The following is a 24827-nucleotide window of genomic DNA, read 5'->3' on the forward strand; positions in this document are numbered from 1 at the left end:
GTATATGCCGGTATTCACTAAGGGTCTGGCATCCAGCCACACAAGACCTGGGAGTTAGGCCTTGCCTAAAATTAAAGCCCCTTAAATAAAAGGTGAAATAAAAGGTGTTGAGTGGCTCCTTGTCAATGAAGGCAGATGTCTTCAAGAACCATGCAGCAATCTCTGGATCTCCTGGGTTGTATTCTGTCGACTTACAACTACTGAGCGCGAGACAGTGCTGGAAACACAACCTGTATCTTATGGCTTAAAATAAAATACTTCTGGCGTTGCCATAATATTAATTCCTCCACTTCCCGCACAATCTCTGACCTCCATTTATCTGTTCTTATAGTTACGCAGCAAGAGTTTCTCGGCACATTACCTCAAAGAGTCTGATTTTAAATCAAAGTGTGTTTTCCCCCATCAAAGTTTACATTGCGCAACCAGCACAAGTGGGAGGACTGGCCTGAAATGTGAGACTCGGCTGTTGTGGGGAGTACGCGCATACAGTTTCGGGTGACTTTTCCTGTGATTATAGAGGGAAGGTTTAGCTGTACCCATACCCCAGGGCACAGCGATCAGGTCAGCGTGCACACCTGTAAACAAACTCACCTGTGTGTCCTGTGATACTGCAAAACCATCCATTATTTCATTCCCCTTCCACCTCAGGGCAGTGAGCTTGGAACAATTAGCAGAGGAAGAAAAATTCCCTACCACTGGGCTATGGAACTGAAGACCTTTATTTTGAAAACTATGCTAGTCGCTGGGTCAACGTGAATATGTTGTCACTGAATATCTCTGTATAAAAATTCAAATAATCTTGTTTAAAGTATGCTTTTTAACAAGGAATAAATCAGATGTGGGAATATTTTGCCTCAACCAGGGGTGCATGGTTAAAATGGCAGGTTGATATTTCCCACCACGTTGGCACAAGCTGCCATTTTAGCTGCTGGGTTTTCAGCAGCCTTGGGCCCATCTGCCATATAATTGGGGTCTGAGGCATATTTTTGACCCTGATGCAATTATTACTGCAAAGTCACAGACAATGCTGGACCCACTAGTGCCAGTTAAGCCAGGTGGTGAAGTATGAACCGAGAAACACATCCTTTTCTTGAGGTTTATTCACAGAAAGCAGCATTACGTATCGCTGCCTCCTACCTCCCAACAACCCCATTTCCCAGCAATCCCCCTTTTGTTTACTCATTTGGGTAAATTAAAACCAAATGTACAGTTTAACTAATGATCATCCCCTTAAAGAGGCACTGTAACAAAAAACACTGACACAAAACAAAATGTCAAAGGGAACTTAACTAATTAAACCCAGAATATCACTCCTGGGGGTGACAATGCACAGCCGCCGCCCACCGATCGCGGAAGGCCTGAAGTGTAACAGTGGACGCTGCATGCGCCCTCCCAAGGCCAGCCAGCCGGGAATGTAACAACAGTATAGCGCAGACAGTCTGGTCTGGTCGGGCTATGCCCCTCCAGAGCATGCCGTCTGGACCTAGTCTCTTTTTTAGGTGCTCGAGATACTTTTAAAAAATGTTCTTTTATCCCATCCTTAAAGTTACAAAGCCAATGCGCAGAGTGGGCAGGGCAAACCCTTAATCCATCTCATTGCTTGCTCCAAAAAGCAACTCAAATTCAAATTGAAGCTAATTCATGGTCTCCTCAAGAGAGACATACAAGATCCAAGCTGACAGGAAAAGGCATCGCACCTCATCCTGGGGTCGATCTGACACTTGATCTGAGCCAAAAGGCCGAGAAGCGATGGTGCTCAAGATACTTTCATCAATACCCTCCACTTGTTTATCCTTAACAATACAATTAACATAACACGAACGCCCACCAGCAAAACCTGAGGACAGGTATAATTGGGGCAGTTGATACCTAGTTCAGAATTAAACTTTTTTGTTACAATTTTATTGCGGAGAATTATTAATGTTAACATTGTGTTTCTTCGTGCCCAAAGAGGAAACCTTGGGCCTCCCTCCTCCCCCCTGATCATGACCAATTTCACATCTCACCCCTCCTGGCCTCACCACTTAACCTTAAACTGAGAAAGGTTCCATCCTGTTGTGCAAAATCCTGCTCTCGCCTGCTGACCACCTCGTCATTCTTGCCAGGCATTGCCGTTCTAGTGGTGACAGGAACAAAACGGCTGAGTGTTTCCTGACAGACAGCGTTCTGGTTTCTCTTGTTATTCTTTTCAAAAGAATCTCTCAAATGAAATACTTCAAAAGTCTCCTTCCAGCTCTCACTCATAATGATGCTGTTTATACTCTCTAAGTGTGCAGCCGAGTAAACGCTGCTGTGCAAATAATTTCCCATCGTCTGATATTGGACTTTAAAAAATTAGCACATTTGAGTCAAAAGTGCTTCTTTCACCTGATTACGCAGAAATCCTGCAACATCCTTCTCATCAGGGCTGATAAATGGCTTTCTCTCCAAGCATATTTTCTTGTCCATTAGCGCACGGCCTGGAGAATCATATAAATTTGTGGTTAGTTGTTAATTCATCTGGAGTTAACTGTCCATTCAGAGCAGGATGTGGAAAATGCTGTCTTGCGCTTTGGGAGTTTGGATGCAGCTACATAGGGAGCTACATTGCACCAGAATAAAGCCAGGAAGACCACTTGGCTCAACTCATGTCAGGCGTCCCAAAGAGCAGAAGTTAAACCCTGATCATCTTCACTGCTGCATTCAATGCAAATGAGACGAGGAGAATGTTTCTCTCTCAAGAGGGTGGCGAGTCTCTGGAACTCTCTTCCTCAAAAGGCAGTACGAAGTCTTACAACACCAGGTTAAAGTCCAACAGGTTTGTTTCGATGTCACTAGCTTTCGGAGCGCTGCTCCTTCCTCAGGTGAATGAAGAGGTCTGTTCCAGAAACACATATATAGACAAATTCAAAGATATGTCATCTGCAAATTTACTCACCCATCCTTCTACGCCCTCCTCCAGGTCATTTATAAAAATGACAAACAGCAGTGGCCCCAAAACAGATCCTTGTGGTACACCACTAGTAACTGGACTCCAGTCTGAACATTTCCCATCAACCACCACCCTTTGTCTTCTTCCAGCTGGCCAATTTCTGATCCAAACTGCTAAATCACCCTGAATCCCATGCCTCCGTATTTTCTGCAGTAGCCTACCATGGGGAACCTTATCAAACGCTTTACTGAAATCCATATACACCACATCAACTGCTTTACCCTCATCCACCTGTTTGGTCACCTTCTCAAAGAACTCAATAAGGTTTGTGAATACTGACGAAAAATATTCATTTAGCACCTCTCCTATCTCCTCGGACTCCAAGCACAACTTCCCACTACTGTCCTTGACTGGACCTACTCTTACCCTAGTCATTCTTTTATTCCTGACATATCTATAGAAAGCTTTGAGGTTGAAAAACTTTAAGAATAGGTTTCTTGAATGGCATTTTATTTTCAGCATCAAGTAGGCTGAATTTACTCCTACTCCCAAGACCTTGGGCGGGATTCTCTGATCCTGAGGCTAAGTATTGATGCCGTCATAAACGCCGTTGCGTTTCTCGAGGGCGTCAACATGGCCTCAGGAGCAGTAATTCTGACCCCTACAAGGGGCCAGCACGGCACTGCAACGACCCACGCTGCTCCAGCTGCCGATCCCAGCATCAGATGGGCTCCGCAGGGTCCTCTCATGCCCAGTGGGACCAGCGTGATTACCATGCATGCGCAGTGGCTTCCTTCTCCGCGCCGGCCCCGACACAACATAGCGTAGGTCTACAGGGGCCGGCACGGAACAAAAGAGGCCCCCAGCCCGAGAAGCCGGCCCGCCGATCGGTAGGCCCCGATCGTGAGCCAGGCCACAGCGGAGGCCCCCCCGGGGTCGCGCGCGCGTGCTGTTGGCCTGCCTTGGTCTGCTTTCAAAGCCAGCTCTTTAGCCCTGTGCTAAACCAGCCCCTCCATGTGCCACGGATGTGCAAGTTGGAACCCATTCCACCATTCCCACCACTGGGAAAATGGTAGTGCAAGGTTCCAGGTGGGACATCCAGCTTCAGGTCTCCATCACCGGTTATGTAATGCTGTGAGACTCTGCGGCTTGACCAAAATTCAGGCCATCGTCTTCCGCATTTCCGAGATCAAACATAAAAGATACAGATGATGGAAAGCAGAACCTTTGAAGGTGCACAGCAGATTGGAATTTGCAAAGAGAAGGCCGGTTAATGGTTCAGATGGTCTTGTCCTCAGCTGTTGATGGACCTCTTTTCTTTTCCAACCCCCTGTCTTTATTCCTCATACTTCTTGACGAGCGTCTGACCGTTTGGGTTGAATAAGAAACAAACTATGTTCTGTGAATGGAAGATATTAAAGCAAAACTTTAGGATTACCGGCACATCTGTGTAATATTGACCTTGTATAGATACATTTGATTTCCGGGAACAAAGGCAAGAGGAACGATGTTATTATTAAACAATAACATTTTGCTCCTCCCAATACTCCGCATTATACAAATCCAGCTTTACATAATTCGCAGTAGTGAAATGCCACATTTGTAAAATGATCTTTACGCTTCATAAAAAATATAATGATGGGGAAGAGAATTAAAATGTACTCTTTTCCTTGAGAAATCTTCATCCTTATCTTCATCGTACTCCTCCTTATCGAGGGAGATACTGACAGGGACATGCTATAGGAACAATGGAGGACCAGGTCCCCCCTTGAGAGTGCCTGAATCATGTCATCAGTCTGATCTGATTCGGAGGTTGATGCAACAAATTAAACTGCGGGATCTCCAGATTCCGCGTGGATATTGCAGCATTTATTTGACGGTGTGAGTTCCTTTTCCCAATAAATTAAACACAGGCATTCGGGCTCTTGATGACACTGGGTGGGATTTCCTGGCCTCTCCGCTGCATGATTCTCGGCATGGGAAGCGTTGCGCCATCCGCTGGCGGCAGAATTCTCTGTTCCCGCCGCTATCAATCGGGATTCCCATTGAAACCATCCCACGCCACCGGGAGACCCGGGCGCTGTCGGGACCAGAGAATCCCGCCACCAACAGATGGTCGGAGAATTCCGGCCTCTTATTCGGCTTCATACATTTTACGATTTGGCACAATCAGCAATCCAGGCGCAGATTGCATTCGTCTTTTTTTTGGTCAAACTAATTTGCATTTTTCCAGGAATGGAAATAAAACCAAACCAAGGGCCAAAGTGTTCCGACCCTTCCCGTCAGCGGGATCTTTGGGTCCCATCGATGGCATTCCCCCCCCCCCCCCCTCCAGTCCCGGGGTACGTTCCCCAGCGACAGAGGGTGCGAGTCACAGTAAAAGCGGGCTGCCTACGCTGCCACAAAATACGTCATGCGGGGGGGGGGGGGGGGCGGATTAACAGTCTGGGTTCGAGTTTGTTTGGCTGCAGTAGTCCTCGATGCCATGAGGCAGCAGTGCTAACCACTGCGCCACCGTTCCACCCTGCCAGAGGTGAAAGTGACCAGAGGAATGTGTTTTCAGCCTGGGCTAATGCAATGTTGTTTGACTAGGGGGAGTCTGGGGAGTTGTATGTTTTCAGCTTTGGGAGATGATGGCATTGCTGGGCGGAGCTGTGGTATTCAGACATTTTAAGAAATTGAGTTATTTTTGAATTGAGTTTATAACTGACTACCCTTTTGGACCATAATTAAAGTATTTTGCTCACAGTAGGATAGATCAAAAAAAAGATTCAATGGTATTTAAAGCAGAGCAGACTTGTCTGAGGACAAGGGGAAAGCTTAAACAAACCAGTTTAAACAGCCTTTTGGGGACATCCAGCCAGAGTCTGCAGTGGTTCTAACAGGAGCCAAATATGTTCTGGAAAGCTAATGTTAATAATCTGTGCCACTGGAACGTAGGATGGATTGGGAGCTGTATGTTTTTTATTTCCTGTTGTTTAATTGGGAATAGAGATAGTAATTAAAGGTATTGTATTTACTGTATTGAGTAGTATTGTTTCAGGGGTAATTGTAAGCTATTTTCAGGTGTGATGTTAAATAGTTTGATATCATATTAATAACAAAGATTTGTTTTAAAATACCAAATCCCTATTTTGTCATGCTCCTGGAGCAAAGTATTCTTTTTGCGCACTCTTTTTTTAAATAAAAGGCTCACAGGACTACAGGGTTAGAATGGGATGGTTCTTTGTCAGTTTGCAAAGGTACAGAATAAGTATATTTCTTTGGATGCCACAGATAAACTGGTTTTGGAATTACAGTTTGGAATGCACTGCCTGAGATTGTGATGGAGGCAGGTTCAATTGAAGCATTCAGAAAGGAATTAGACTGGTACCTGAAAATGAAGAGTGTGCAGGGTGAGGAGTAGACATGTTGCCTTTCTTTTCTACTTTGTCTTTTCTGGGCTCTGTTCCAATTATGGCAATCAGTGAATTTGCCCTTCTTTCTATGTTATCTATGTCCGAATGCTTAGAGTCGCCAGGTATCGAATGATACCACCAGAAGTTTCAACCAGCTATCGATCAAAGAGCCAAACACCAGTTAGTTCAAGGTCAAGGGTACTTTATTTACACACAATTAGTCATGCAACATAAACACTACTAGTTAACTACACCTATCAACAAGACAACCTGTACTTAACTTCGGGCACTCGGCTTAGGTCAGAAAACAGTGGCCGCTGTTCAATTCTGGATCTCTCGGGTTTGAAGGAGTAACTGCTGCTCAGCTGGGCTCTTCCGCCTGGTAGCGAGCGTTGAACTTGGTCTCGCTTCTGGTGTTGCTGCAGTTGGCGATGGCCGTGACCGGGGTACCAAGGCCAAAAGAGAGCGAACATATGGCAGACTCTTCTTCTTATACTAGGGAGGGGTTTTGCGCTCTTTTGGGTGGTCCTTCGATTTGGGCCTTACTAATTGGGTGATCCCTGATCACTCCGTTCGATTCCTTAGCCAATAAGTGGGCGGGGATCTGGATGGCTGGGCGTGTCCCAAGCGGTCACTGACCCCGTTGTTTGCGTTTCCCTTGAACAGGGAGTGGCGCCGAAATGTCTAGGACTGTCCTGGTTGCTGGAGTACCAGCCCTTTGTTTTGGTAAAGATGGGCCATCAAATGCAATCGGCCCTATTAAAATGCTAATGGGACGGAGTTTCGATACCGTCTGGACTTTTGCTGACAAATATGCATTTCAGGCTCTGAGCCTGCCTGAGTCTTGGCTTGTCCATTTTACCCGCCAGGCTTTGCGAGTTTCTCTGTACCTAGTTGGAAGTGGCCATCCCCGATGGCTACAGACAGCGGGAGAATTGTACGATGTGAGTTGCTCATTCGGAGAGCTATTGCAGACATGATGGGACAAAGCCCCCTTCCGCACCCAACAATTCTGTGATTCGTTTTAAATACCCACACCCTCTTCACTGCGGAGAATTCAAGACCACTTGTAGAATCTTCGCCATCAGATCAGCTAGCTCAGCATTGAGCCATAAGAGGACACTACTATTTCTGCTATTCCTTTCTGCTCGTATACTGTAGGATAGAGATCAGGAAATTGGCAGTTCAGGGGATCAAACTGTGCTGGTGCCTTGAATGATAATTCAACTTTTTCTTCAAAGAGTTTTTGGTGACGTATTTTTAAGAAATTGACGATAAATTTCCTTTCCCTCTCTTAGCTAGCATTTTCCTTCCTTGGGTCTACTTGCCTCAAATATGGTCTGCGGTTGAGAGACAATGGGCGGGATTCTCTGGCTGCGTTCGCCTGGCGACCGTAGAATTCAGCCCGAGTTCAATGGATTTTTCCATTGTCGGCGTCTCGCCCATGGTGTTCTTGCGGCGGGCGAGGCGGAAGAATCCAGCCCATTGGCTGTTGGCTTATTCCCATACATCCTTTTATGTGCTATTGTAAGCACTCCATTGTTGGAGCGCAGGGGCCAGGTAAACTCAGTATCCAATTAACACTGGCCCAGCTGCTCCAACACTTTACTGTAAATTTTCTTAACCTTTATCTTTCATATCTACGTTAGTATTTCCTGAATTTTACATTTGGTTTGAAGAATTAAGATCAACTTAAGTGTGTTAACATAAAAAAAAAATAAGTTCCACTGTTTCCATTCTTGGTACTTTCAGATTTTTAATTTAGAGTTTACATGTATTGGTTAATTTAGGTAAAACTTGGCTTTTTACTGACTGTGCTCTTTAGCTTTCCCTTAATGATTCAGCAATTAAACAATCTTCACTGCTACTTACTGCATGCATGCATTTTTCTTTCTGCCCCCCTTCCCCCTAAGTCCTGAGTTCATGGACTATCCTTCAGATCAAAGGTGAGTCTTCACCATGCTTACATTCACTGCTTTTGTCTGTGGCTGTCCTGTGTGGTGGCTTTCATCACCGCGTCTTGGGTCTAATTAAAAAGAAAATGAGAGCTCACTTGAATTTGCTGTACAATTGGATTTTTCCAGCTTATCTGATTTGGATATCTAAATCTGTGCTGTTCAGTGAAATCACTGAGACAGTCGTACAATTACCACCGGAGTTAGAGATCTTCACGCTCTTTTAAATAAGTTTAGAGTACCCAATTCATTTTTTCTAATTAAGAGGCAATTTAGCGTGGCCAATCCACCTACCCTGCACATCTTTGGGTTATGGGGGTGAAACCCACGCAAACACGGGGAGAATGTGCAAACTCCACACCGACAGTGATCCAGAGCCGCGATCGAATCTGTGACCTCAGCGCTATGAGGCAGCAATGCTAACCACTGCGCCACTGTGCTGCCCTCAGATCTGTCATGCTCTTAAACGATAATCAAAAGATTTGCCCGACTTCACGCCTTGCTGATGTTACAACAGTGGTTACACTTCAAAAGCATTACCCTGGCTGTGAAGCATCGGGGATGTTGTGGGAGGGGAGGGGGGGGCATAGGTGTTAGATAAATGCAGCTTCTTCTTTGACCAGAGGGAAAAACACTTCTTCCTCCTCCCCACGCCACCAATCACAAAGCCCTGCCCAAAATGAAAATAGAAAGGACCATTTACAATGTATTTTTGTCGGGATTGGTTAAAAAAGCACATTGGTGATGCAGCAGCATCTGTATAGATGATTAAAAGACCATTTTGTTTTAGGTAGTGCCTTGAGACACTGAACGTCACAAAACCGCAAGGCTGTGGCGGATTTTTTTTCATAAATTGAGAGTACCCAATTTTTTTTTCCAATCAAGGGGAAATTTAGCGTGGCCAATTCACCTACCAGGCATATTTTTGGGTTGTGGGGGTGAGACCCACGCAGAAATGGGGAAAATGTGCGAACTCTTGCAGTGGATTTTATAATTATAGTATTACACAACACAAAGAACAACACAGCACAGGAACAGGCCCTTCGGCCCTCCAAGCCAGTACCGGTCATGATACCCCCCTTGGCCAAAATCCTCAGCACTTCCTAGTAGCGTATCCCTCTATACCCATCCTATCCATGTATTTGTCGAGATGCCTTTTGAACGCCGTTAATGTATCTGCTTCCACAACCTCCCCTGGCAACGCGTTCCAGGCACCATCTGTGTAAAAAACCTGCCTCGCACATCTCCTCTAAACTTTGCCCCACGGACCTTAAACCCATGCCCCCTGGTGACTGACCCCCTCCACCCTGGGAAAGAGTGCCTACCCATCCATTCTATCCATGCCCCTCATAATCTTGTAGACCTCTGTCAGGTCAGCCCTCAACCTCCGTCGTTCTAATGAAAACAGTCCGAGTCTATTCAGCCTCTCCACATAGCTAACACCCTCCAGACCAGGCAACATCCTGGTAAACCTCCTCTGCACCCTCTCCAGAACCCTCTGGCAGTTGATCAAAAAGCAGCAGAAGCTTGATTATTTGGCCAATCCTACTTGCTTGTACCAGTTTGTTCCTGAAACGTTTCATACTTTTCTTGAAATATTTGTCCACTTCTCTTCTCGTCACTGTTACATATTCTGCTTCCTCTTCTGTTTCCAGTAGATTACCCGTTGCCCTTAATTGTGTTTACCCTGGCTTCTCTTTTCTGTCTCGAAATGTTGTTGCTTGTCAAAAATACAGGCTATACGGTGCAAGAATAGTCCATTTCCATCAATCTTGCCATCCCCAGAATTGAGAAACACAATGCACAGTTCACTCACCTGCATCCCTTCAATGATCCCTTCCCCGATGTCTGTCACACCTTCTGTCAGAGCAATTAATATCAGCCTTAGTCTCCATTCCAAGCAAACATTCGGCAGTCTCTTCCTATCTCCACTTTACATATATTGTACTCAACTCTATCCATTTTAATTCTTTAAAACTTCAAATATTCATTCTCTGCCTTCTTGCTCCCACTGGTCATTTAGCAGTCGGGAGCGACTGCAATCCCCAAAATGGATTTCATTGGGTGAAATCCAGCTTTTAGGTCTGATTTTCTTGTGTCCTGTTGAATAAACCAGCCTGACGCAACCTGGATGAATAAACCTTCCCAAATAGTCAAACAGGGTGTGTGCCTCCCAGGCCCGTTGGCCCATAGCATGTTTAGCTTATAGTAAGAACTTCATCGTTCCTATCTTTCTGCGACACTCCAATTCTAAACTCTGAACATTGGCACGAATCTTAAAATCAGATTGCTGGGATTCCTGTAGAAAACACTTGTTTGGCGTAGATTTGAATCTATGATGTTTAAACCCATATTAAGTTCCATTATTTATAGCTTTATCAGCCAGTACAGGAGTTTGCTCTCGGTTTCTTTTAACCTAAAAGCCTGTTGATGGTGTATTCGATGCTATTTGTTCTTTAAATGTTCTGTATCTCTGGGCGTTGTGTCTGTGGCACTGTAAGTAGCCAATGTGGTCTGTTAACCCTCTGACATTCACAAGCCGAACCTGTATTTTATGATGGATATCGCCCAGAAACTAGACTGCGTTCAAATGGTCAGCAGCAGAAAAAGGGTGGAAACCCCACTTGGACAGTGCTCTGCCCATTTGTGCATTTTCCAGTGGGTCAAACCAATGACCCAGCAAGCACCCAGTTAAACAGATGGACATTTTATTTGAAAATTTTGGGTTTATAAGGCATGCCATTTTCTGTCATTTTAATGTGCAGGGTATCAAACATTTGAAACAGCTATCCAGGATTTCTCGACAGCAGTCAGGCGAGGGAAAGTATGCAGGGATATTAAGGAAAGCCTATTTCTGTCACTTTTCAGATATTTTTCTCCATTTGTTTAGGCAGCTGAGTTGTCACGAACCTTTGTCAAATGTAAATAGCATTTCAGTCCTCATCCTGTTACTGACACCCAATGGGCTTCCCACTGGGAATCCCCCCGTCCGACATGTTTGAAAGAAGAGAAATTCTTGTGGACGTCTGAGTGGTGCGAGAGATTCTCTATGTCCTTTAGGCACTGCCTCAACTTGATGGACAATTTTTCTTTTATGAATTTAGAGTACCCGATTCTTTTTTTCAATTCAGGGGCAATTTTAATGTGGCCTATCCACCTACCCTGCACATCTTTGGGTTGTGGGGGTGAAACCCACGCAGACACGGGGAGACTGTGCAAACTCCACATAGACAGTGACCCGGGGCCGGGATCGAACCCCGGTCCACTGCGCCGTGAGGCAGCAGTGCTAACCACTGCGCCACCGTGCTGCCCGATAGACAATTGGTGCTACTGTGACAGTAGACCCAATGGCATATTACAATATGTGAATGCCTGCCTAGCCGTAATACAATGCTTCCCAATCACAGAATACCAAGGTTTTAATGGCACAACATTAAAGACAGCATGACTTGGAGATGATATACAGCCTGATTGGGCACCAGCTTTTCTGGAGCAGCATTTGGCAATGACGTGAGGAGTATTTTTCTCTGGGTCTGACTTAGAGGCAGAAGCAGAGTTTGGACCATTTGTTGCCAGGATGGTTGTGGCCACCATTCAGCTTGCGACTTGCACATCCAGTGATGTTAATGGTGAGCTGGGCCTTGAACTTTGGCTTAACCTCCTGACGGCCATGCTGCAGTGATGATCTGTGGAACTGCCGCAGGGCACTGAGGATCACCATATTCACAGCTGCCTCCTCACACAGCGGTACCTCCACCTCACCAGCCGTCAGGCAGAGCAGGGGGCTTGCGTGTGAGACTGCTCTGTCAGCTATCGCAGAGTCCGGCCTCATTCTCCTTCGTTTCTGTCAAGTCGCCTCTTAATCCCCTGCTTCCCAAACCAAGGGAAAAGGTGCTAAAGACTTTTGAGGTTCTCCATAGGCTTTCGGAGCTTTTTCACCCTGTTGTAATAGTTCCCTCTAATTGGATGACCCCTTTAGATTTTGCAGACATACAACGTGCTGCTCCTACCACTAGTTCAAATCTGTACTTGAAGACATTCAAATCTGCTGAGCATAGAATTTACAGTGCAGAAGGAGGCCATTCAGCCCATTGAGCCTGCACCGGCCCTTAGACACAGCAGCCGTCTTAAGCCCACACTTCCAACCTATCCCCACAACCCAATAACCCCACCCAATGGGTGGGATTCTCTCAGCCCAGGCCGGGCCGGAGAATCGCCAGGCCGGGAGAGAATCGCGCCACACCGCCCCGACGCTGGTTCGCCGATTCTCTGCTCTCCGGAGAATCGGCGCCATTGGCGCTGGTCGGGGCCGCTCTACAGGGCCGCCCCCCCCCCCAACGATTCTCCACCCGGAATGGGCCGAGCGGCCGTAAAAAAAAATCCAAGTCCCGGTGGCGCCGTCTTCATGTGGTCTTACCCGGCGGGACCTCAACGTGCATCCTTCTGGGGGCGGCCTGGTGGGGGGGGTAGGGGGCGTCCGACCCCAGGTGGTGCCTCCGCTGTGGCCTGGCCGGCGATCGGGGCCTACCAATCAATGGGCCGGCCCCTCGGGCTGGGGGCCTCTTTTGCTCTGCGCAGGCCCCTGTACCCCTACGCCGTGTCGCGCGGGGCCGGCGCGGAGAAGGGACCCACCGCGCATGCACGCAATCGCGCTGGTCCCACTGCGCAAGCGTGCATTGGCGCCAGTCGCTCTACGCATGCGCAGACCCGCGGCGCCCATCTGACGCTGGTATCGGCAGCTGGAGCGGCGTGGGTCGCTCCAGTGCCGTGCTGGCCCCCTGTAGGGGTCAGAATCGCTGCACCTGGGGGCATGTTTCACGACGGCATTTACGACGGCGCCAACACTTAGCCTCAGAATCAGAGAATCTCGCCCAATCTTTTTTTAGGGATACTAAGGGCAATTTAGCATGGCCAATCCTGCTCCTAACCTGCATATCTTTGGACTGTGTGAGGAAACCGGAGCACCCGGGGGAAACCCACGCAGACGCGGGTAGAACGTGCAGATTCCGCACAGACAGCGACCCAAGCCAGGAATCGAACCTGGGACCAAGGTGCTGTGACGTAATTGTGCTGACCACTATGCTACCGTGCTGCCCCAAATGACAAGCACAACAAATAAAGTACAAATGTCCAACTTCCTTAAATTTGGCTAAAACCCACCAAATCTGTGGAACTCTCAACCGCAGAGGGCTTTGGAGGCCAAATGACTGAGTGTCTTTAAGACAGAGACAGGTGGGTTCTGATTAGTAAGGGGATCAAGGGTTATGGGGAGAAGGCAGGAGAATGGGGATGAGAAACATATCAGCCATGATTGAACGGCGGAGAAGACTCGATGGGCTGAATGGCCTAATTCTGCTCCTATGCCTTATGGTCTTATAATACTTGTTCCATCTAGACAGTTCCAAAAGCCACAAATCTATGTCTCTGGGTGGTATATGGGAAAAGACTTTCTTGGAAATATTTGATGTAAATTAAAAATTGATCATTTAAACTGAGTCACGGTGACAGAGGAGTTAGTGGGCCCTGAAGGTGCTAACTTGTAGTGAATATTTAACACTGCCAGCGTGCCTCCACCATGTTAGAGATTTGAAATTCTGAACCTGCTCTTATCAGACTTTTGTTTCTGTGTTAGTGAAAAAGCGATACAAGTGAATTACTTCGAACTCAGCATCAAAACCGAGGCAACGCAGGGACTGATTCTGTGGAGTGGTAAAATTGCTGAGCGATCTGACTACATTGCACTCGCAGTCGTCGATGGGTATGTGCAGATGACTTATGACCTCGGATCCAAGCCAGTCATACTCCGGTCTACGATTCCAGTCAACACGAATCAGTGGGTTAGGATTAAAGCTAACAGGTAAATGTCACATCTGTATTGGTTTTGACTTCAATTGTTACTTAACAGTACTTTGGGGAAGATTAATATCAGAATGGGAGAGTAGATGCACGTATAGAGATTGCTGGTGGTAATTCTAGTGATTGAATGCTTAATGCATCCAGATGACAAATCTTTCTTCACTATTTCGCAAAGATATTAAGACTAATGGCATTAATACTGCTAACATGAATGTATTAAGTATTTTTCCTTAGTATAACGAACACTAGTTTCTAGGCTCTTCTAACCAAGGTCTAAGACTTACAATTTCCAGTGTGATGGTCAGATTTTGACTTTGCAAACCAATGAGTAATTTTTAAAAAAGTTTGTTTACTGAGAAATATAATGACAGCATTATACAATGCAACCACTTATTTTTTTTCCATTTTCATCATTATTTATACAGCACAATCGCCCCTTCTCACCTCCAAGACCCCCCCCCCCCCCCCCCGACCCCTGTCGTGGAATCCCTACGGCACAGAAAGAGGCCATTCTGCCCATTGAGTCTGCACTGACCCTTTGAAATACCACCCTACCTAGGTCGAAGCCCCCACCCTGTAACCTCACCCTAAGGGGCCATTTAGCATGGCCAATCCACCTAACCTGCACATCTTTGGACTGTGGGAAGAAACCGGAGTGGCCGGAGGAAACTCACGGGGAGAACGTGCAAACTCCAGGCTGACACTCACCCAAGGTGGGAATCGAACCCGGGTCCCTGGCGCTGTGAGGCAGCAGTGCTAACCACTATGTCACCTCATCTCAAATTAGAATACACAAATATGGAAAGAGAGAGAGAGAAAAAGGGAAATGGAAGGTTTACTATTGGTGAAATAATGTGAAGAAAGCATTGATATATATTAAGAAGAATGCCACCCAGCCATCCAAGGAATAGCCCATTCACACACCCTCCAGCAGATCTGTAGTATATCATGAGGATTGTTCGTTATCATTTCAGTTCACTAAAATTAGTGATTTTCTCCTTCTCTCTGGTCGCCCAACAGAAAACACAGATATGGGACTCTCCAGGTGGGAAATGAAGCCCCAGTAACTGGGTCATCTCCTTTTGGCGCCACACAGCTGGATACCGATGGAGCACTCTGGCTTGGTAAGTTGGAAAGACCATGAATGGTCCTTACAATTCCGGTCTAAACATTCTAAGCACACATAGATGTCAAGACATTTAGCCTTAATCAAAACAATCACCTGGAAGCCAACTGGTGGAACCCTGTCCCATCACAGCTACACACTTCAGATCAATTAACACATATCAGGGATGGAAACCAAGACCTTTATTTCAAAAAAAAAAAAATTTAGAGTACCCAATACATTTTTTCCAATGAAGTGGCAATTTAGCGTGGCCAATCCACCTACTCTGTACATCATAGAATTTACAGTGCGGAAGGAGGCAATTCGGCAAATCAAGTCTGCACCAGCCCTTGCACCCTACATAAGCCCACACCTCCACCCTGTCCCCATAACCCGGTAACCCCACCCAACCTTTTTGGACACTAAGGGCAATTTAGCATGGTCAATCCACCTAACCTGCACATCTTTGGACTGTGCGAGGAAACCGGAGCACCCGAAGGAAACCCACGCAGACACGGGGAGAACGTGCAGACTCCGCAGAAACAGTGACCCAAGCGGGAATCGAACCTGGGACCCTGTGCTAACCACTGTGCTACCGTGCCCCCTTTAGTTGGTTGGGGGGGGGGGGGGGGGGGGGCTGCGAAACCCAGGCAAACACAGGGAGTATGTGCAAACTCCACACACAAAGTGACCCAGAGCTCGGATCAAACCTGGGACCTCGGTGCCGTGAGGCTGCAGTGCTAATCACTGCGCCATTGTGCTGCCCTGGAATCAAAGACCTTTATGGCCTGTCTTACTCAACTAATCATTAAATAAACTTCCCAACGCACCAGGGAATGACAGACTGACGTTTTTTGAAATAGGTATTTGCTGTGGCAGCAAACCTGAATTTCAAAAGGAAAAGCAAGGGCAGGTTTTCTATCAGCGTGCCTGGGTAATGTGAGTAAGTTGACAGGTTTGTGTGTCCGAAGGTTCAGAAGCAAGTGTGGGAGTGATGTCATGGAGCAGTACCACTTGGGGTTGGGAGCGCTTCAGCTCTGTAATGAATTTGCACTGACTTTACTCCTTCTGCTTTTGTGTTAACCCCACTGGTGGACACTTAATTTTCCATTTGGGTGAGAGAGAGAGAGAATGAAATACGTATAAGTGCAATAAATCTTTGCAATGTACTGTAGAATTTCTCTTTGAAGACAGTCCACGTAAACACTTCTCAATACTTTCTATAACAGTGACTCAGACTTCCTTTCTTAATTGCTCTGTGAAATTTCCTGTGCAAAGAGTTGACATGGATTGAAGATGTGCCAGTTTCAAAGTGCAGTTGACAATTGTCGTTTTAAGTGTGCTGAACAAACAATTTCTTATGGATTCCGAAGTAAATGTGTTTTTTAAAAACCTGCAGTCTATGGACATCCTGAGCTTAGCAGAGCCCACTTTAACACACTGATTATGCAATTATACATTAATCGAAATTCAAATGTATTGATCTGTGTCATTAGTACCAAGAAGAATTCTTTGGCCTGATTTACAATATTCCCATTAATTCAGTGGGTTTTGCCTTCAGCAAAAGTGCTTGGAATGGCAATTGATATCGCACAAAGCTTTTCGTTTCGAAGAGCGTGCTGTGCACAATTCTCTCAGCCAATTGTCCGCTTTTCTTCCAGGTGGAATTGAGAAACTAGCACTTGGAAATAGATTGCCAAAGGCCTACAGCACTGGTTTCATCGGCTGCATAAAGGATGTAACCATTGATCGTCAGGAACTTCAGCTCGTAGAAGATGCCTTGAATAATCCCACTATATTACATTGTCCAGCCAAATAATAAACAGGCCATGCCTATTGCTGTAATTATTTTCTATTTTTGTATACTTTTATTGCTTTTTATATTGAAAATGTTTTGTTGCAGTATATCACGCTGATCTCACAAGCGAACCAAACGATCAAAATGTCCTACGCTACAATTACACTGTACACAGTGAATTCAGTCATACTTGAAGCTGTGAACTTTGGTGCTGGTGTTACCTGCTGCCTTCTTTGAACCATTTTGCTTCACAATGTTAAGAACTTGTGGTTAGGCTCTTCGTAATTATGGCAACTGGAAGAGTTAAATGCTTTCGTATTTGCAAGCTGCAGACTAAATACGACTAACGTATTTACTCAGATTTGACCCTTTACATGAAATTGTCGAACACAATAATGCTCCTGCCCCTTTGTTTCTGTGCTTTTGATGGTGTGTGTTTATGTTTGGTTATGTGACCTATCCAAGGATTAAATATACTGCAATGCTGAACTAGCCAACATGAGCGGTGTTGTGGGGAAAATGCTGTATCCCATTCATGGAAGACGAAAAACCATTCGACAAAAAGATACACTGCTAGATGTAAAGAGATATCTTCACAACTCTTTTTTTTTAATACATCCACTTTCAACTTTCCAAAATCAAAGCAGTACGCTTTCAAATTACTCTGAATTTGTCACATAGTCCTAAGTAGTTTTAATTTTTCCAAATCTTTATTTCACGGCACAGTCTCATAAACACACTGCTTTTCAATCATCGGAGTTAAGATATTTTGGCTTGAGATCAAAAGGAAATCAAACAAAGCCTTTGATCATTTTGCAGTTTCACGAGGAAAAAGAACATCATTTAGATCAGATCTACTAATGCAATATTTAACTATTAACTTTACTCAATAATATTGTAGCAGTTTCTTCCTCTCCCTCCCGCATTTAAAATACAGCGTTCCTTCGGCTTGTGCACACGAGATAACGTATGGTTTCGTGCTGAGACAGAAGGAAAAGCCTTCGCTGCATTTCATTAACAAACACTTGAAACTCGATGTGGAATCAAATAGATATTGTTTCCTGAACTTACTATTTCATTCATCTATATTTTCCATGTAAAGACTCAAATTGTGTAGATGTTCCACTTTACCACCTGCAGAAGTAAACTTTCCCTTTTGTTGCCCACTGTGTATAGTGTGTGTGTAGTCGTATGGACCAATATGTAACTGATACCATTCACTTAACACTTGTGAGGTTGCATGTGGCCTGCCGGTGGTCCATTTTGTTTCTAATGGTCTTGGATTGGGGAAAGATCTGCCTACATTTTAAGATTAACAGATAAAGAGTGATGTTCTGTTGGAGGTGACATATATAAAAAAAACAACAAGCTTTGTACCACATGTGGCATGCTACTGAGCCAGTCCCAGAATATAATTTTCTCCTTTGCCCGCTGCTTGCTGCAATGGACTCCACCTGCAGACTTGACCAACGGAAAGCACGTGAGCGCCAGTTAGGAGCTTACTGCTGTAAAGCCATGCCCAGTAGGTCATTTAGAATTGCAGCAGGCTGTTGGAGAAGGTTTGCGGAAAATGAGCTTCGCTTTCATGAACTATGAAATATGCCAAGGATTTTGCGAGTGGCATGGGTGGCCATGAATGTGTCTAGACTGCTGTAAAATTTGGTCTCTGCAATGTGCATTGACTCAGATTGTGATATTTTGCCGTCGGCGCCACTCAGTGGTGTCAATTATTTTATTCCTGACCCAATCACCTGATTTTTTTTTCCCGAAAAGAATTTCCACAGAAGGTATTTTTTTCTTTTAAATTCAGCCTTAACAAAAAGTGCGTATTCACGGAATTTCTTTATATTGTATAGCATTCAAGAACATATCATTGTATAAACCTGTAAGGGGGGGGGGGGGGGGAGGGGGTGACCTATAAGAGTGCAGTTAGGAATGCAGAGAGAAACTGCATCACCAGGAATTGGAATGTGTCCATCCATCAAACTAAAAATCATTGCAAGGTGGGCAAACAGAGGTGACTGCCATGGAGAGAACATGGGAAGGTTGTCACGAAGAGAGCAATGCTGCTGTCGGTCTGTGAAAGGCAACTAGACCACGTTGCAAAGGAGATACGTCCTCACTGTCACTGTGTGAATATTGTCATCTTTTAGGCCAGTACTTTGTAGATATCGTGGTTTCGGTCACCATTGTTGAGGTGAGGTCCCATGTTTTTCCTAGTTTTTGCTGCCCGATCTTATTTTTCAATGTCATCTCTGGCCCTTTGCAACGACTGCCGATGAATGCAGCCTGTGGTCTGCTATCCTTATAATGCTTACCTCATCGTCGAGCCAATATTCCGCTGAGGGCGGTGCGCAGGCAGCTCTGTCATGCTGGTCACTGGGGTGGGGGTGGGGGTGGGGGGGGGGACAACAAAGTGAGCTGGGGTGGGGGTTTTGTGTTTTGAACATTGGGAATTGAAGAAACGGGACGTACGGTGAAACATTCCAAATGCTGTGTCTTGTCTTCGAAAATGTTTGTGAGAAAGGGGGGCTTTTAGAAATGCCTTAAATGCCAATTCACCAACCTTGTGGTGAACCTCACCACGCACACCTTTGTGATGTGCACTTATTTTTATTTGATGTTTTACTGCTGGTGTTTTAACTCTAGTGTAAAAATATTCAAGCCCTTTTTTTTTAAAAGAAAGAAATGCTGGTTTTATTTATGTGTTTCCATACAGTGTATTTTCAGGTACATGACCATTGTAAACTGCTGTAATTAATCTGTAAGGACGGTGCACAGTATATGATCAGCATGATGTAACCATTACTAACTTTATTACTCGTGTCCTTTGTCCAATCATCATGAAATAAAGTGTAAAACTTCCAAATAATTTTGGCTTCTCTTTTTCTTTCCCGTTGGTGCGGAACGCGGTAATGGATGTTTAGTAAAAGGTGGAATGTGGGCTTGGAGAATTTTTCTGGCCTACTCCCAATAGGACAGCCTCCAAAACAGAAGCAAAATATTGCAGGTGCAGGAAATCTGCGATAAAAACAGAAAATACTGGAAATGCTCACCTGGTCAGGCAGCATCTGTGGAATGAGTAACTTGAGTTAACAATTAACTGGGTCAGTGGCCTGAAATGTTGACTCAATGTTTGCTACCTGACCTGCTGAGTGTTTACAGTATTCACCTATGTCCCCCCCCCCCCTGCGCCCGTGGACACACAGTATGTGCCTCCCCCTCCAGACACACACATACACACACAAATGATAAGATACGTACATTGGCATTCGGGAACTTTGCTAAATTAGATGGATTGGTAATGCAATGTGGTAGATTAGAGAGGTAGGAAATAGGATGTGAATCCTAAACCTAGAGCCTTAGAACTTTTAGAACCAAGACCCAATGAGAACCATGGCTTCGGGGCAGAGGTTCAGCAGTTCAGAAATTACCAATAAAGAAAAGATTACAGATGGGTAACCTCACCTAAAGTAAATTCTTGCATCTATAGCATCTAGGCTGCAGGTGAAACTGGGAGAAGTCAGATGACAATAAGAGTAGTGCAAGAATACTACAGTACACTATAAGAAGGAAAAGATGTGAACAGAAAATAAGGCAGGGTATTCAAAAAAAGGCATCAATTATTGGTGGTACAATGGTTAGCATTGCTGCCTCACAGCACCAGGGAGCCAGGTTCCATTCTGACCTTAATTGACTGTGTGGGGTCTGCACCTTCTCCCCGTGTCTGCGTGGGTTTCCTCCGGGTGCTCCGGTTTCCTCCCACAGTCAAAGATGTACAGGTTAGGTGGATTGGCCAGGATAAATTAGCCCTTGATGTCCAGGGATGTGCAGGTTAGGTGGGGTTAGAAACATAGAAAGTAGGAGCAGGAGGAGGCCATTCGGCCCTTCGGACCTGCTCCACCATTCCCCCCCCCCAATTGCGGAGGTAGGGCGGGGAAGTGGACCTGGGTGGGGTGCTCTTTCGGGCAGTCGGTGCAGCCTCCATGGGCCACTTGTCCTCCTTCTGCACTGTGGGGATTCTATGGATTCTCCTAACAAGTAGTTTGAAATGGGGGATCGGTTAGCTCAGTTGGGTCGATAGCTAGGATGTGGATTCGGTCAATGCCAACAACATGGGGTTCAATCCCCGTTCCAATTGAAATAGATTCAGAGCCTGTCTCCTCACTCTAACCATAGTTCCAAAATCATAGAGCTTAGCTGTGGCTTGGTGAATACTTGTCAAGAACCTGCCTTCAGGCAGAACATTGAAGAAGAGTTCAAAAGCACTTCAAGTATTCTTGAAAGCTTGCCACTCCTCCAACTATTTACGTATTTAATTTCACTAATTTTATAAGTCCTGCCTCCTCAAATTGAACTGCCTCTCCGGCTTTCTCCTTCCTCTTAACACTTCGGGTGAATGGGGAGGGGGCCTTTCAGCACCTCAAGCTTGTTTTGCAATTTAATTCAATCTTGGCTGGTCCGTGACTCAAAAAACAGTTACCCACCTCTCATCCGCATCCCTCACCCAGTAAAATTCTTTCCAAAGCAAAATACCTCGGATGCCGAAAACCTGAAATAAAAACTGAAAATACTCGGCAGGTCAGGCAGCACCTTTAGAGAGAAAAAAGAAAGTTAATGTTTCAGCTCAATGACCTTTCACCTGTAGTTCTACCTGCACTATATTGAAGGGGACCTAAGTTATACTAACAATAGCGTTGCCCCTCTATGAGTTGGGGGTGCTTCAGTTTTTATAATTTTATTCCAGCACATACATCATTGAAAAAAAATAATTGGTGCACATTTAAAAATAAAACAATTATGTTGCTTGAAAATAAATGCAAACCATTTACACATTTGAACCCGCTTGAACTTATGGGGCAAAATTCTCCGGTATCGGCGCGATGTCTGCCGACCGGCGCCAAAAACGGCGCAAATCAGTCCGGCATCGCGCCGCGCCAAAGGTGCGGAATCCTCCGCATCTTGGGGGGCCGAGCCCTAACCTTGAGGGGCTAGGACCGCACCGGACTGATTTCCACCCCGCCAGCTGGCGGGGCACCAAAGGCCTTTTCTGCCAGCTGGCGCGGAAATGACATTGCCAAGCGGCGCATGCGCGGGAGCGTTAGCGTCACGGCATCCCCGCGCATGCGCTGTGGAGGGAGTCTCTTCCGCCTCCGCCGTGGTGGAGACCGTGGCGAAGGCGGAAGGAAAAGAGTGCCCCCACGGCACAGGCCTGCCCGCGGATCGGTGGGCCTCGATCGCGGGCCAGGCCACCGTGGGGGCACCCCCCCGGGGCCAGATCGCTCCGTGCCCCCCCCAGAACCCCGGAGCCCGCCCGCACCGCCTTGTCCCTCCGGTAAGAGAGGTGGTTTAATCCACGCCGGCGGGACAGGCATTCTAGCAGCGGGACTTCGGCCCATCCGGGCCGGAGAATCGCAGGGGGGGGGGCGCCAACCGGCGCGGCGGGATTTCCGCCCCCGCCGAATCTCCGGTGCCGGAGAATTCGGCAACCGGCGGGGGCGGGATTCACGCCAGCCCCCCGCGATTCTCTGACCCGGCGGGGGTCGGAGAATCTCGCCCAAGGTTTGTGCCATTGCGTAAAATTACGCCTACTTGTGACAATAATAAAACTTATTATTATAAATTTTGGAAGAGAATACTACAGAACGTTTAAAATATTTGTTACATGTTTCCTAATGTGCTTTCATGCAGTACTGTTCCACAAACAAAAATATGTATAATTCTAAATGAGTTTAAAAGCTTGTGTGTAAATAAGTATGTGGCTCTCAGACCTCTTGACAAAGCACATTTGTATTTTAGTCTTGTGATGGAAGACAGTGCTGAACAGCATGAGCGACTGGTAGTTAACTGGGGTCTTTGTCTTGGACTGAATGTCACGAGGAACCTAATTATTACATACAACAAATACAAATGGATTTTTGCAGCTGAGAGACATCGATGCTTGAGTCATATTTTTTCTCCAGACACTCAGCCTTTGTAACTCAGTTGAGCCCATTTTCCCCCCTTGAACAAAATCACAGTGTTCAAGTTTATTGGCGCTTGGCTATAAATACCAAAATTTGATTAATTTTTAACAAGGTTCATAACAGATTACATGGCGTGGCGTATGAGTGAGTGCATTATTCAAATTTAAATTAGGACCCGCAAGCAGAAAAGAAACATGTTATTTGCATCCCCAATCTCGCAAAATTTCTCCCAAGAAATTCAGAATTAATGGGCCCCTGTTGTAGAAAATGCTTAAAGATTAACAGAAGCTGTACTGGTGGATGTAAGGTAATTCTTTACGGTTAGAGTTTAGTCATGCTGCGGCTTTAGGAGAAAAGTATATTGTGGAATGAGTTATCTGCAATGTGTTGTATCTCAGTAAGTGTAAGGGAAATTGTTATTAAGGTACAGCAAGCAGTTTGCTTAAGTTCTGGAATATGTTCTACGCAACCAAAAGTTGCCAAATGTAAATATACAGTTGAATGCAAACTACTTAGCACCAGTTCAGATGATAATAATCTTTCCAGTAGCAGTGTAGAGTAAGTGAAATATTACTTTAAAAAATTAAATATTTTTGCGTATATATTAACTTTGCACATTGCAATTGAATAATATGCAAAATAAAAGAGCACAAGTACAAGTAAGCCCAGAATTATTGCTGGAGGCAATGGATAAATGCTTAACATGGATATTCCTCGTTCTGGATTTAATGATAGCATTGTACCATTTATTTTTAAGGGCGGGGCATTAAATAATTTCTTTAAAAAGTATTAATGTCTGCTGAAAAATAGGCATGGTTAAACAATGGAAAAATCACCTCTTTTATTGCTTTGTGGATGAATAGTTCGTCACCCTGGGGTGCCTCCACTTGGGGCCTGGGAGCCGCAAGTCGCATACAAACTGTGAGCTGTCATTCTGCTGACTGGCAAAGGGAGGCTTGGGCAGAATTTTCCCACGCCCCGGCTGGTGGAATCGGCGGAGGGGGGAATTTGGTGGGAGGGCCAAAAATCGGTTTCACGTCAGCGGGATCTTCGATGCTGTCCACCATGGGGGATCGGGAATCCCATTTGAGCCCGGCATGAAACTGATTTGCATCCTGCTAACGGAATGCAGATGAAAGCCCGAATGGAAGCATTCCCAACCACCCCACCACTGATTCTGGCTGCTGCCAGCAGGAGACAATGTCGGTCGAGAATGCATCTGGACCAACATGGCGTGCAGAAGTTGGGACTAAACTGAAGAAGGCCTGGGACTTCAGGATGGAGGCCACCGACCATAGAACACCACAGCAGTGGGCGGGGAGATTGTCTATCAGGTGGATCTTACAGCTTCAGTGCCATCGAGGTGCCCCATCTTCCAGCCTCAGACTGTCCCTGGAGATCCATCTTTTTTCTTCAATGGTGGATCAGTCACCTTGGGCGCCTTTTAAATGTGCACCCAGATGGTGCGGCGCACGGCATCAAACCCACCCACGAAGATGGCGCAAAATTACTGAATGCCTTACGCCAGGGACAGGAGATATGGCGTGGCTCCCATCAGCCTCCGCAGCGGGTACCCCTACCCGCCACCACTTCCGCCATGAGACCTGGTCTCGGATAGGAGAATTCCGCACTTATTCTTCTGTTATTGAGAAAATAATACAAGTTGGCCAGTGTTTCCCCTGGACAGCTTCTGTCTTTGCACACCTCTGTTTGCTGAATCTGTACTCCATATTTACTTATCCCAGAAATAGCCCTGACATTCCCCAGGTTCTGATCCTGCCTGCTGTACTGGGATTGTGCCCCACAATGCCTCCCAACACTGACCCTGGTCAGTGGAG

General features: G+C 45.9%; 1 protein-coding gene and 1 pseudogene across 6 annotated transcripts in view; one reads left to right on the plus strand and one right to left on the minus strand.

The window, feature by feature from the left end:
- agrn (agrin) overlaps positions 1-19895 on the plus strand; it is a 538795-nt gene extending 518900 nt beyond the window's left edge. For 4 of the 6 annotated variants that reach the window (XM_072477973.1, XM_072477974.1, XM_072477975.1 and 1 more), the window contains 4 exons: positions 8223-8255; positions 13897-14121; positions 15141-15244; positions 16887-19895. In XM_072477973.1, the coding sequence (XP_072334074.1) occupies positions 8223-8255; positions 13897-14121; positions 15141-15244; positions 16887-17044 (520 nt within the window). In that variant the 3' untranslated portion in view covers positions 17045-19895. The remainder of the gene's footprint in view (positions 1-8222; positions 8256-13896; positions 14122-15140; positions 15245-16886) is intronic. The other 2 variants (XM_072477976.1, XM_072477978.1) reach the window with 1 other exon arrangement.
- LOC140393428 (U2 spliceosomal RNA) lies at positions 1519-1751 on the minus strand (annotated as a pseudogene).
- Positions 19896-24827: the final 4932 nt, after the last annotated feature.

Source organism: Scyliorhinus torazame, chromosome 16 (assembly GCF_047496885.1).
Source record: "Scyliorhinus torazame isolate Kashiwa2021f chromosome 16, sScyTor2.1, whole genome shotgun sequence".
Classification (NCBI taxonomy): domain Eukaryota; kingdom Metazoa; phylum Chordata; class Chondrichthyes; order Carcharhiniformes; family Scyliorhinidae; genus Scyliorhinus; species Scyliorhinus torazame.